Source organism: Gymnoscopelus microlampas (assembly GCF_963454915.1).
Source record: "Gymnoscopelus microlampas genome assembly, chromosome: 5".
NCBI classification, from domain to species: domain Eukaryota; kingdom Metazoa; phylum Chordata; class Actinopteri; order Myctophiformes; family Myctophidae; genus Gymnoscopelus; species Gymnoscopelus microlampas.
The window spans coordinates 13380245-13395442 of NC_139942.1; the positions used below are offsets into that span (position 1 = coordinate 13380245).

At 41.7% G+C, this 15198-nt stretch overlaps 1 protein-coding gene across 1 annotated transcript; it reads left to right on the forward strand.

Annotated features, from left to right (window-relative positions):
- Positions 1-1196: 1196 nt before the first annotated feature.
- LOC311044921 (extracellular calcium-sensing receptor-like) lies at positions 1197-10036 on the forward strand (the record flags this gene model as incomplete). The annotated part of the gene is made up of 10 exons (XM_084056731.1): positions 1197-1253; positions 2322-2452; positions 2924-3197; positions 3771-3857; positions 4632-4901; positions 7356-7562; positions 7664-7939; positions 8163-8390; positions 8486-8609; positions 9123-10036. The coding sequence occupies 10 exons, from the start codon at positions 1197-1199 to the stop codon at positions 10034-10036; spliced, it is 2568 nt and encodes an 855-aa protein (XP_083912857.1).
- Between the last annotated feature and the right edge of the window lie 5162 nt (positions 10037-15198).

Consider the following 15198-nt stretch of genomic DNA (forward strand, 5'->3'; position numbering starts at 1 on the left):
TACAATAACAATTATTAACACAATTAATGATCACATTGGTCAATGCCTTGCTAGATTAGAAATTATTATTTAATTGTTTATTTGATGAGGTTGTCAAAGTGTAAGTGTAATACCTATTATACAAATGTCTAATTCCCCTGCACAATGATGTGACATGTATGCAACTTTATGAAAACATGCCAAAATGTTGTATTGCTAATTCCCAATTAATATATTGGTAAACACACAAACACGCGTGTATGTGTTTTCGCATACGCAGTAATTAGTCATTTTAGTGGTCATTTATTGGTCTCATTATAATTTTTCAGGTAGATGGCATTCAGAGGAACAATAATCTAAAATCAGTCCATTTAAAACATTTCCGTGCATTCCGATTAATGTTGTGTGATATCATTTGTAACTACATTGTAATAACATTTATCAAATTAATTCAATGATTGTACAATTTCACTGATAGCAGATTTATTGGTATTATGCATTATTTTATTAGAATAATTAAATAATATTTGTATAATCATGTTATTGGTAATAATAAAAACGTGCATTTTGACCCTGCTGACCCATGACTGATATTTATTATCGTAATGTTTCAATCATTATAGTTTATTGTTGTTAAGGAGAGCTCACACTACAAGATAATCAGGGTGATTTGGGGTCTGGGTTTCCCGTTCTAGGCTGATTGGAAGTGATTATCTGGCAAGATTATCCTAGAGTGAGTTATACTGTACATCTAGATCAGTGGTTCTCAAAGTGGCGTCCGGGGATATGGGCACAAAGGGACACAGACAGACGGGTACAACGGGTACTCTGACTTAGCCCATGACACTTTGACTCAGACATATTGGTCGGATCGGCAGTGTGGGGTACGTAGGTGGGGGCTCTAGATATCTAGGACCACGTAGCGGCCGGAACCTCTAGTTTTCCTTAACTGTAATCTTATTTAAGAATAGTTTTACCATATTATGTACAAAATATTACAGCCATCTAACCTGCATAAAATATGTACATTTTAGGCAATAAATATGCTATACAGTCGCTCAATTTTATTATAGTTTAAAAATGTAGTTTTCTCTATTCTGGAAGTAAGTTCCATAGAGTATTATTGAAGGCTGTTTCAGTCAGTTGCACTCTAGACAGTGTTTTTTTTTTTTTCAATAAAAAAGGTGGTTAGTGTTGAAGTCGTTGATTTGTGCATCATGCGGGTTTTGACTCCCTTCCGGAATTTGACTCCCCCTTCGCCCACTGATAGGCAGGTAAGCCATTAGTCTCTAGTACAGTATGTCAGAAACTGAACCGAAAGACTACAAGAGCTGATTTAAAATGACCTGTGTTGGCGTTAGAGCTGGGGTGGGTGGTTGGTGCTGGAGTGGTTGTAGATGAGTGCCCAATTTGGGCCTGCCTGTGATCTCACTCATCCCCACAGGGCTAGGGTTTCAAAACATTTAGTTTTGAAACGCTGAGGAAGGCTGACGTGCCGAAAAGCGTTCGTTTCTCTAGATTGAATGCTGCTGCTGTGAATCTAATCTAAGAAAATGAATTAAGATATTAACTGAAGAGAGTGTTATTTCATTGTATGTATCTCAAGAATCTGCACCCAGTTAAATTACAAGAGCCTATTCTTCAAGACTCCCCCTGAGTAGAGCACGCCTTCTCCTGACAGTATTATCCGGTAGGAGAGTTGTCCTCAAGGTACTGTACATAACCTCATTAAATGGTCCAGTACAATTGGTTATGGTAGTAGTGGTGATGGTAGTTGTAGTTGTATTGGTTAGAATGGGCAACATCACATCTAACCCCCTGACCCTCATTACAGGAGCTTCATGGGGATCACCAGCGACTCAATGGAGACTCTTTGAGTCTCCTACCGGAGATTCCGCCAGTCATCAAATTATTGGCTTAGGAATATGCCAAAAACAAAAGAAATCTCCATAAATTCAAGGCTCCATGGGGTGAGTAATCCATAGAAAAAAAGTCATTTTGGAGGTGAACTATCCCTTTAAGCCCTGCCTCCACTTCTGCCTCTGCCCAGATGGGTGTTACGTAATGCCAATAGGTGGCACAGCCAGGGGATGGCATAGCACTGATGGGCGGTGTGAAATATTACGTAATGCCATAAGGTGGCGGTACAGGGGATGGCACAGCACCGTGTATAAAATGTAACAACTGGACAAAGGATTTGGGAAGGGGGGGTCAGACAGAGGAGGACAGTCATGAGGGCTTCTCCAGATACACACCTGCTTTCATATCTGTGCTTGACCTTAATATTGTTCTCTTCCTTCTCTGCTTTGTCTTCCTCACCCTCCTCTTCTTGTGAGTTACAGGAACAGTTTGATCTGAACAACATTTACAAGGCTGGGGACTTTGTTCTGGGGGGCTTGTTTGCGTTCCATTACATCCCTGACTACCCTGAGCCGTCTTTCACCTCCAAGCCACAGCAGCCCACATGCATTGGGTGAGTAGCACAGTATATCACAAATATAGTGTTGCTGTTGGGCAGAAACCTTGTATGTCCAAAACTGTTACTTTTCTGGAATTGGGAAGAAAAATATGCGTTCTTATTGATCTAATATATTAGTTATCTGGTTAATACTTTTTCATTGGTTGATTATTTGAAAAACCCACAGAAACACATAATCACCCCCCCCCCCCCCCCCCCACTGCATGTAGATCTACAAGCTGCATTGTGAAGAATTGTGAACTTGTAGATCTGCTATTTTTGTTTCTTTTGTGCGACACTGCAGTGTAACAAAGTATGGCATTCATTTACAAAAAGTTGAAATATGACTAGGGGTTTGTGCCTATTCAATTGCAAGCAAGAGAGCAGGTAAATTGTTTTGATAGAGAGTATATTATTTCTACAAAGATAAATATTCAAGATTACAGTGGCACTTTGGTCTGTTAGTTTTTTCATTCCAGGGTTCAGACAGGCCCAGGCCATGGCTTTTACCATCAATGAGATCAACAGAAACCCCAGCCTACTACCCAATGTGACTCTGGGATATAGTCTCTATCCTACCTGTCTCGTGCTGGGACTTGGCTTCCGTTCGACATTGTCAATGGTCAGCGGGAGAGATCACCAGTTTGATTTGGATGAGCGCTGTGCTGGGTCCCCTCCAGTGATCGGTATTGTGGGTGATGGTATCTCAGCCAATTCTATTGCCATCTCTAGTGTATTAGGTTTGTACAGAGTGCCCATGGTGAGTTTACTACGTGATACGTCTTTTATAGTACCATCGCTAGGTTTTATATGCAGGTTTGAAAGGCATAGTAGAACATAGTTTTCACAAGGTCAGAGTGCAATGAAGCTGTGATTGAGGTGTGATTCTCTGCCTGGGCCTGAGAGTAGGAATTGTACTTCCCTGAATTGGGTCAACATTCAGAATACTATAACATTGTAACCTTACCTTAATTATCAATCACTGTGATCAATGTATAAGGCTACAACAACGTTAAAATATACAAAATACATTGCATCATGTGTGCATGTCCCTGGTCTCGTAAGATTCCCAAGTCTCTGTATTCCGCAAAGTCTGATTGTTACTTCATTGTGTCAGGTATGTTGTTTTCACCATCAGTCAATCAAAGGTTACAATGTGAAATGTGTTTATGTGTTATATTTATAGCTGCTTACAACACACTGCTTTAGTGAGTCCATACAAATGCTTTTGGGAGAGAGACAGGGAGATTCTCTGCATTCAGTGGACAGTTGTTTAAAAAAAGTATAATACAGATATACTGTATAGAACAGATGTTTTGTACCTTTTGTGTAGGTCAGTTACTATGCCACCTGCGCCTGTCTGAGTGACCGTCACCAGTTCCCGTCCTTTTTTCGAACAATCCCAAGTGACGCCTTCCAGGTAAACTTCTTCTAACAATTAGATCTTGGTATCAAGTAGTACAAGTTCCACACACTTGACAAATACTTCCCTCTAGTGTGTGTAATAAGATATTGCATTATCATCTGCTTGTGGGTATTACTGCCAGTGCTGAAGGTCTTTATTGGCAGCACCGAAAGAGAACGATTAGACCTTTTTGTATAGCTCTCATTTACCAGTGAGCTACTCAACTTAACATTGCTCAGGGGCCATACAGGGCCTTAACCTAAACTGTAGTTTTCTGGTTTCAAGACACATGGATTGGGGATGTGTGCAGCGACTAATTTCACTGTTACAATCAGACTACATGACTAGTCTAAACATAAGGAAACACGGAAAACAGCCACATTCTATCTATAAGGCTAAACCTTGTTGGAAAAAAAGGATTGCCATAATATAGAATGTAAAGTTACAAAATGAGTAGGCTTTATCCTCAAAATGTGAACAGAACAGAATGTAGACAGATTGCTATTGCAATAAATCAGAGAAGAGTTACTCAGAACGCATTTTCTCTGGCCAAGGTGGCACACTGCGTGGCTTGTTATTTACCTGAATTAAAAGAAAATAATTCCTCCCATGTCTGTTGTTGATGATTTGTCTTGATTTAATGATTTTGTCCTCAATGAAAGGAGAATTATGATATTTTCATTGGTAGTTGCTATGGCAATAAAGGGCCACAAACAATACTGTATGAAGCATGTGGACCTAATTTTGAGTGGCGTGTACAACTCATCTTTCCATTCTTTATCCGCTCAGGTGCGAGCTATGCTCCAGATTATGAGGCGGTTCAGGTGGACCTGGGTAGGAATGGTGATTATTGATGATGACTATGGACACAACGCTGCCAGATCCTTACAGGTTGAGCTGGACCAGACTGGTTTGGCTTGTCTGGCGTATGTGGAGGTTGTGCCCATGGACTATAAACCAGCGGAACTTCAGAGGACTGTCACCGTGATGAAGAAGTCCACAGCTCGTGTGGTCATTGGATTTGCTTATCGGGGCCTTATGGTTAAACTCATGGAGGAGGTTAGGGTTAACACACACATTAATTATGGGATTCATGGAATCTAAAATTAGCTATATTGAAGTGAAGACATTCTTTCTGAAATAAATGTGGTTGTGTTTTTTTGATTATTTCTTTATCTGGGTTAATTAATTCAAATGCTCAGCAATTGTTTATTTTTAGCGGTGCCAACCGCTCTAAGCTTGACTTTGTCCGTATGTCCGTCCGTCCGTCCGTATCAGCACGGGATGATGAGCACGGGATTTTACACAGCTATAACTCCAGATTGCAGCATGCCACCAAGTCCAAATATGGTATGTGGACTTAGACCACCAATAGGGACGAGCATGACTTGCTGAAGTTAGCAAAGAGGGGTCCAGGGACCCCCCGCGTATGTTATGTCCGTCCGCCCGTTTAGGGCACGGGATTTTAAACAGCTATAACTCCAGTTTGAAGCCTGCCACCAAGTCCAAATTTGGTATGTGGACTTACACCACCAATAGGGACGAGCATGAATTGCTGAAGTTATCAAAGCGGGGTCCAGGGACCCCCCGCGTATGCTATGTCAGTCCGCCCGTTTAGGGCACGGGATTTTAAACAGCTATAACTCCAGTTTGAAGCCTGCCACCAAGTCCAAATTTGGTATGTGGACTTACACCACCAATAGGGACGAGCATGAATCGCTGAAGTTATCAAAGCGGGGTCCAGGGACCCCCCGCGTATGCTATGTCAGTCCGCCCGTTTAGGGCACGGGATTTTAAACAGCTATAACTCCAGTTTGAAGCCTGCCACCAAGTCCAAATTTGGTATGTGGACTTACACCACCAATAGGGACGAGCATGAATTGCTGAAGTTATCAAAGCGGGGTCCAGGGACCCCCCGCGTATGCTATGTCAGTCCGCCCGTTTAGGGCACGGGATTTTAAACAGCTATAACTCCAGTTTGAAGCCTGCCACCAAGTCCAAATTTGGTATGTGGACTTACACCACCAATAGCGAGGCGCATGACTTGCTGACGTTATCAAAGAGGGGTCCAGGGACCCCCAGCGCCCGTATGAGCACGGGATGAGCACGGGATTTTAAACAGCTATAACTCCAGTTTGCAGCATGCCACCAAGTCCACATTTGGTATGTGGACTTAGACCACCAATAGGGACCAGCATGAATTGCTGAAGCCCCGCCCCCTCTGTCTTCCCATTGGCTGGCCTTCAAACAGCCATAACTCAAGTTCGCAGCATGCTACGGAGTACAAATTTTGTACATGGACTAAAACCAGCAATAGGGACGAACTGTAATTACTTAAGCCCCGCCCCCTCTGTCTGCCCATTGGCTGGGCTTTAAACAGCCATCATTCCAGTTTGCAGCATGCTACCAAGTACAAATTTGGTAAGTCGACTCAGACCACCAATAGGGACGAACTGAAATGAGTTAAGCCCCGCCCCAAAGGCACCGCTTCCTTCACACAGGGTGTGATTTTTTCTTGCTTTTGCTTTTGGTTTCTGTATTTCTCTGCCCAATAAGGAAAAAAAAGAATAACACCATTCACAAATCTCACTGTTATAACTAAATGTTATAAAGTCTGTCTGTGGGTTTTATGAATATTTAACCGGGCGTGATTGGGCTTTTGCGGCCCAGGCACCTAAGGCTCTGGAATGGAAGGATTTCAGGCTAACAAAGTCAGTGTCATGTTTGAAATCACTTCTTAAAAAATATTTTGATAACCAGACCTTTTCTCAGATTTTATTATTATTATTATTCCATTTCCTGAAAATGTTTGGACTTACAAGGTTTATGTCCAACAGCAACAATGTACACCAATTTTGTTCAACACTAGCCTTGGATCAAGACTATCATAGATGTATTTTATCGATTTTTACATTTGCATATATATATATATATATATATTGTCTTGGGCTTTACCCCCCAATTGTCACTGGACATCCGCCCGTAAAGTACGTATTTCTCCGAACATGTTCAAATGCAAAATATAAGATGCTTACCCGGTAGCCCCGGATGTTAACACGTCATTCGGAATCTTTTTGCACTGTATTAGTCTGTATTTTTCAGTAGATATATGTTTCAATCACGTCTGTGCCCGTACGTTCCCCTCGTTTACTTCCTGTTTATATTGAGTGTAATACCGGCTTTCACCGGATGTGCCCGATCACGACCGCCCATTTTGGAATAGGAATACAGGGAACTACCGACAGAATCCGACACAGACGGGATTAAAACACATATCTATTGAAAGATACGGGCTAATACAGTGCATGCAGGTTCCTAATGTCGAGTTAACATCCAGGGCTACAGGGTCAGCACTTTATATGTTTTTTTCTGTACATGTACGGAGAAGTACAGGCTTTCCGCATGGATGTCCACTGACAATTGGGGGGTGAAGCCCAAGACTATCATAGATATGAAAGTAAAAATCAGACTTGATAAAATACAGACTTGCTACAAGGCTATTCAACACAATAGGTGGTAAAGCAGAATGTAACAGGTCTGCAATGGATGGCCAGTGAGGCGTGGACATCATATACTGGGCTCCAGACTTCTAACTTCATGCCGTACCTGAGAGGCACCCTGGGTATCGCCATCCGTCGAGGAGAGATACCAGGTCTCAAGGACTTCTTGTTAAAAATACTTCCAGCCAATAACCCTGACAACAGCCATGAAAATAGTGTAGTGAGTATGTTGTTTAATTTAGTATTTAAACTGCAAATTCACACTGATGTCTGTTTTCAAACGTTTAGCTACTGTATGTTTAAGTCTTTGTGTTTCTTCAGGTGAGGCAGTTTTGGGAGCACACATTTCGGTGTAAATTTGCACCCCTTCCGACAAATTGGGTGGATGCCGGTGGAAAGGTGTGTACTGGACAAGAGGACCTTGGAACAGCAGAAACTGCACTGTTAGATGTGTCTAACCTCAGACCAGAGTATAATGTGTACAAGGCTGTGTATGCTCTGGCCCATGCCCTCCATGACATGTTGCAATGTGTACCGGGAAGAGGGCCTTTCATTGGGCACAGCTGTGCCAGTTTGCAGACAATACAGCCATGGCAGGTCGGGTATACGTTTACCTGTTAATGTTTTTAGTTGCAGTCTAATTTAGAATAGTAATGAATATTTAAATATAACATTAGTGAAAAGATGTACATAAAGTAATGCTAATTGTCAGTAATAAGGGAGCACAAGGCAATAGGGTGTCAGTAATAACAGAATAATACTTCACACTAGGAGTGATTTTTGTCTTGTTTTTCCTAATTTTGTTCATCACAATTTCTAGCTTGTGCATTACCTGGAAAAGGTCAACTTCACCACATCATTTGGTGATGATGTGTCATTTGATGAGAATGGTGATCCGTTATCAATCTATGATGTCATGAACTGGGTGTGGCTCCCTGATGGAAGCACAACGGTTCAGAATGTAGGTGTGGTCAAGAAGTTAGCCTCCGGAGATGAAGAACTCATCCTTGATGAACACAAAATCTTCTGGAGCTTGGAATCCACAAAGGTCACTTCAGCTTTCTAAAATAACTAATGTTGAGCTCATGATGTGAATGTAATTTAGTGTTGATTGAGCTTGAACATTGTTTCTTTCCTCTGTAGCCTCCTCGGTCAGTGTGCAGTGAGAGCTGTTCCCCTGGAACCCGTTTGGCCAGAAGGAAAGGGGAACCTGTCTGCTGCTTTGACTGCATTGCTTGTTCTGAGGGAGAGATCAGCAATGAGACAGGTTGGTTTACATCACTAGTCCAGAACCAGGGATATTCTCACCCAAACTATGTGCATAAGAATGGCCACTTATCTCTGTAGAAGTGTCCATCTGCCAGTTGGTCATTATAATGAGTTCTACTGTGGGTTGCTGCTGACACAATTGATTGATTGTTTTGTAATTAAAGCTTCTGTGCTTTATTGGCCACACACACATACTGTACATATTGGTGCATCAGTCTATATAGGCATTTCCACCCACAGTAGTCTAAGTTAGTGAGGGTTGAAAATGCTAATAATCAGCTTACATTTGAGAAAGTTGGTTTCCTGACTAACTGCATAATTATGACAAAAGGCAATGCCCATCACAAAGGAGATGAATGGATGAGGACAGACAGACAGTAGGAAGGACAGAGGTTTGAATAGTTATAGTAAGATGGTAGGCTAGTAGAATATAGTATAGGATGTATAGCAATGTAAGTTATCTTTAGAATCTTAATGTCCATGTCTGTCTCTTTAATCTTGCTGTCTTTAGACTCTACAGAGTGCACTAGTTGTCCAGAGGATTTCTGGTCCAGTCCCCAGCGTGACCACTGTGTCCCTAAGAGCCTGGAGTTCCTCTCCTACCATGAGCCCCTGGGTATCTCCTTGACAACCATCTCATTGCTAGGCACACTTATCTGTGCCATTGTCCTGGGAATCTTCGTCTATCATCGAGACACACCCATGGTACGCGCCAACAACTCAGAACTCAGCTTCCAAATATTGCTATCACTCAAACTATGTTTCTTGTGTTCACTTCTGTTCATTGGCCGTCCCAGACTCTGGACTTGTCAGCTGAGGCATGCAGCATTTGGGATCAGCTTTGTGCTGTGTGTCTCGTGTATCCTGGTAAAAACTATGGTGGTGTTGGCTGTGTTCAAGGCCTCCAAGCCTGGGGGTGCAGACATTATGAAGTTATTTGGTGCTATGCAGCAGAGAGGAACAGTTCTGGCTCTTACTTCTATCCAGGCAATAATCTGCATAGCCTGGCTTGTGTCTGCCTCACCAACTCCTTATAAAAACACACAATACAACAGTGATAAGATAGTCTATGAGTGTGCGGTGGGATCAACAGTTGGTTTTGCAGTATTACTAGGTTATATTGGTTTACTGGCTCTCCTCAGCTTCGTCCTAGCATTCATGGCAAGGAATCTTCCAGATAACTTCAATGAAGCTAAGTTCATCACTTTCAGCATGTTGATCTTCTGTGCCGTGTGGATAGCCTTCATCCCAGCATATATCAGCTCTCCAGGCAAATATGCGGATGCAGTGGAGGTATTTGCTATTTTAGCGTCTAGTTTTGGCATTTTGGTGGCACTGTTTGGCCCAAAGTGTTATATAATCATATTGAAACCTGAGAGAAACACTAAGAAGGCCATCATGGGTCGAGGTGCTACCAAGACGTAGATGGTTAATCAGAAGTTCAATGATTACACATTTTATGTATGTTTTATAACAATATACAATATATTTTATAACAATAGATTTGATTGCTGATACCTCGTTATTAATAGATTTGGTTTTATACATAATTAAACTTAAAGCAGTAATTAGTCAGAGATGTAAATATCTATTATCTACAGTATCATAACAAAATGATGGTGAAATGTTCCCGTAAAGGCTATTGGTGATTTATTTTTTACTTTCAAAGGTTCCTTTTAGAATACGTTAATTAGCTTAAAGGGGCACTTCTTTTTTTTTACACAAATCCCATATTCATGAAGCTGAGGACGTACAAAACATTATGTTTGTGTGCATTTTGTTATTCCCTCTTTCACACACAATCTGTAACATATGAAAGGGAATCACAGCCCTTTACGGAATGCTCTGGACTTAGTGGACTAAACACTGTGTTTCATGTAGTTCCAATCAGGAAGGTGTCTTCAAATCGGAATAATCCAGAAACTTTTAATCCAAACTTTTCATATTACTGGATGAAATCTATAATTCCTTAATTGCACTGGATTGTTTTAATGTTACAGATTAGTAATGTTAGGTACTAACTGATCTTCTACCCAGGGGTCGTAACTTTGGTATAGTTTTACATGTCAGTATTACAGCATTAAGGTGTATATTTTCATTGAAGAGGTAAAGGGAATATCCGCGCACAGATCTCCATTGCTCCCACAATTACTTATTCAAGAAAAAAAAATCTAACCAATCGATACAGGTTCTTTTCTCATGGGACATAAATGTCAGGAAGCCTTCCCTTTATTGCATAGTGCGCATAATGCTGTAAATAGTAGCCGGGGGAACTCGACAATAATCATACACCCCGGAGTGGCTTGGAAGCATAGAGCTATATCTTGGAAGGGAGGTGTGCAAAGCATTATTATAATCGTAGTAGGCTAATATGCTGTGGACAGCAATTTAGTCAGAACCAAGTCGAGCACAAAAGACTATTTTGTTTTCTAGTCAGACTTTCTCCGCTGATCCTTGAGAAAGCCCATCGTACTCCTACTTATAGCCGACAGGCTTCTATGTCTTTCTTTCTTAATTTCCAAGACAACTGAGTACTTAGAATTGCCCGGGAGAAAAAGGAACTGAATTTCAAAGGTGCAAGTCTACAGCTACCCATATGTCAGTGCTGCATACTTCAGAAACGTCACCATCTTGATCCCATCAAATTGTCAGGAATCCTTCCCTTTAGACCGGCCCCCTGTCCTCTGTCAATCTGTATCAGTCAGCTTCAACAACCATTTGTCTGTTTACTACTGTCTGTGTTTTGTTCCAGCCTGAACCAGCAACCGTTTATCAGTTTTTTCTTGGACTGTGAAGTTTTGACTGCCTGTTTAGTGGATCACCCGATTGCCTTGCCCTTGCCTGCTTTGCTTGCTGTTTAATGACTGACCTCCTGGTATTGACCTTTGTTCTGCGTCTATTCTGCTTTTATTCTGAGTAAAGACTGCATTAACTTTATTCTGCCTCTTGCCTTCGCTTTTCTGCTATTTAGTCTTTTTGAAAATCCTGACAATAAAATGCTCACTACTCTATCCTGCCTGTCATCAGAGTTATTATTGATGTTCATTCTTTCACTGCCCAGAAAATGCTGGTGCATTCCTCGTGACATCTCAACTCCATGGGTGACAAATGGTGACGATTTCCCTTTTGATCTTTACTCTCTTACTCTTTCTAAGAGCTGTTTTCCTTTTCTTTCCTATTAATTCATGTCCTCACATTATGCATTTGAGTTTCGGGGACTTATAACTAACCTCAAACTGACTTTTGATCAGAAAGAGTCGGTAGGCCTACTGTTGCTGGCAAATGCTGTTCCACCTTTGGTTTGCCATAAATGTCATTAAGACAGCGATCTGTCATAAAATAATTGTGAATGTGTGCGCCAGCGGCTGATATCCTTGATATCCAAATGAATACTTATTTGATTTGACCTGGAAATAAAATATTGGTAACTATTATATTGAACAGAATCTGCACACCATCTTCAAAGCTCCCTGTTTATACTTTATTTGTCAGAGTACAATGTTTTGACCTATTCAAGGTCTTTGTAAGGTACAATGAACAGGACATGTATGTCGGTAGAGGAAGAAGTGGGCAGACCTCACATCAGTTTAATAAATGAAAGACACCTGAGACATTAAAGAACCAATTACCAATTAAATAATCTGTCAGGTCAGCAATCGGTGTCAAGGTGAGCAATGCAGATGCAAATGCCACTTATGTTCCCACCCAACAACAAGTGTCTAATAGTCAGGAAAGAGAAGAAAAAAAAACATCTAATACACAGACTGTTGAAGTGCCCTGTTAAAAATACATGTCCAGAATACAAATAAACCATCTGACATATATTACTAAACAGTAAAGAGGACCAGCAGGTACAAAAAAGAGAACCCACCCCAAACGGGAATTATAGACAATGAAAAATAAAAAGACACAGTTTAAAAGCATGGTTACAAGAATGGTTTGATGTCAAATGCCTTATTCAAACCATGAGGAGCTATTGTATTGAGATAATAAATACAAAACATCTCTCATTGTAATAGCAGATGCTCATGATTGCGTATCGAATGGAACTAATGGTGCTGACCCATTCACCCCATCAAAAACAGTTGCACAATAGCCCATTGCAAGAAAAAAATAAGAAAACAAAAATGAATTTACTTTCACTATTGTCATGGTGCTGTGAGGAGGGCGGCGTGCCAGCAAACTTTTTTTTATTGTGGTTGATCTTCCCAGTTTAAGATTTTCACATGTACCTGCATATCTACTGTAAGTGTTGTATAAAGCTGAATCTGATCTAATGTGTCAATCATCCCACTAAAAGGAGTGGGATTAGAATATGGGCAGAGTTGGCACAGCATAGATGTAGACCAATACAGTAGCTTCACACAAACCAAATCATTGAGTCGGAATGATGTGTTTGAACTGCATTTTGTGTTGAAGTTCGTCCAGATGTAGCTGACTGTACGTTTTTAATGCCTTTGTCAAAGCAGAATAAATTATTAGTTGCTAAATGGTGAGGACTTGTAAACTCTAGATGTAACTCTTTAATTGTACCACTCTATAAGCCGTGAAATTAACATTACAATATTCAATCCTCAACCTCACCAACCTGAACAGGCTGGACACAGCGACACAAGCTTTACAATAGATCACTGACTGATTTATTTGACTATACTGCTGCTATGTATTGTTATGAGCCTCGACCCATGATGGACTTCTTAGTGTTTCTCTCAGGTCTCAGCAGGATGTTATAACACTTTGGGCCAAACAGTGCCATTAATAGACCAAAACTAGATGCTAAAATAGCAAATACCTCCACTACATCTGCGTATTTGCCTGGAGAGCTGATATATGCTGGGATGAAGGCTATCCACACGGCACAGAAGATCAATATGCTGAAAGTGATTAACTTAGCTTCATTGAAGTTGTCTGGAAGATTCCTTGCCATGAATGCTAGGACAAAGCTCAGGAGTGCCAGTAAACCAATGTAACCTAGTAACACTGAAAAACCAACTGTTGATCCCACATCACACTCATAGACTATCTTATCACTGTGGTATTGAGTGTTTTTACGAGGAGTTGGTGAGGCAGACACAAGCCAGGCTATGCATATTATTGCCTGGATTGAAGTAAGAGCCAGAACTGTTCCTCTCTGCTGCATAGCACCGAACCACTTCATAATGTCTGCACCCCCAGGCTTGGAGGCCTTGAACACAGCCAACACCACCATAGTCTTCACCAGGATACACGAGACACACAGCACAAAGCTGATCCCAAATGCTGCATGCCTCAGCTGACAAGTCCAGAGCCTGGGACGGCCAATGAACAGAAGTGAACACATGAAACATAGTTTGAGTGACAACAAAAGTTGGAAGCTGAGTTCTGAGTTGTTGGCGCGTACCATGGGTGTGTCTCGATGGTAGAAGAAGATTACCAGAACAATGGCACAGATGAGTGTGCCTAGCAATGAGATGGTTGTCAAGGAGATACCCAGGGGCTCGTGGTAGGAGAGGAACTCCAGGCTCTTAGGGACACAGTGGTCACGCTGGGGACTGGACCAGAAGTCCTCTGGACAACTGGTGCACTCTGTAGAGTCTAACAAAGATGCCAAGTTTAAAGGGACAGAAAAGCACACAGTATCATCCTAAAGATAACCTGCAGTACATTGTTACATAATGTAAACATACCAGTCTCATTACTGAGCTCTCCCTCAGCGCAAGCAATGCAGTCAAAGCAGCATACAGGTTCTCCTTTCCTTCTGGCCACACGGGTTCCAGGGGAACAGCTCTCACTGCACACTGACCGAGGAGGCTACAGAGGAAAGGAACAAAGACAAATTTCAGTCTAAACCTAGAAAAGTGTGCTCCTTGGAGCATAATACAGTAGCTCCACCAGGCATGGTTACCTAGTCAGGGCTGTTTAAGTCTTGGGTTGTGGCCATCAGGGCATGAGGAAGCGGGGGGAATAGAATTTCAACAACATGGTGCAACTTTCCGTAATTGTGGCGACCACTATGGGGAGACATCAAAATGCTTTTGGAGGTGCGTTCTATAGACGGATTTCCGCGCGACGTCATCACAGAGCAGAATGCGCAATCTGCGCATGCCTGGGGGTCAGTGGGGGAAAGGCGCGTTCGAAAATACAGCCCTGAGCGGCAGTGAGCGCACTGGCCAATACAAACTAATAGGCGAGTGTGCTCCGGTGCGTAATTTCCAAACGCACCCATAGGCTTCCCCCCGCAGCTGCGCGGTCATATTCCTCTCATGTTTACTAACAGGAAACCTCCCTATTGAGAGCCCACTAAAATGCAATTCCGATAAGACATAGGCTCCCACTAATCAAACAGTAGCATTTGTAGCTAATTGCTTTCAGGTATGTGTTGTTTAGAGGCCCCTCATTCAAATTGGGTTAGATTGGACTGTGTTGGACTGTGCATCACAATGAGGCACTCACGGACAGGGGCAAAAACATAATCTCTGCCTCCAGACCAGGCAGCTTAGCAGACATAATAAATTACATACACCTCATTAGCTCAACATTAGCTATTATAGAATGTCAAAGTGACCTTTGAGGATTGAAAGTTCCAGAAGATTTTGTCTTCATCAAGG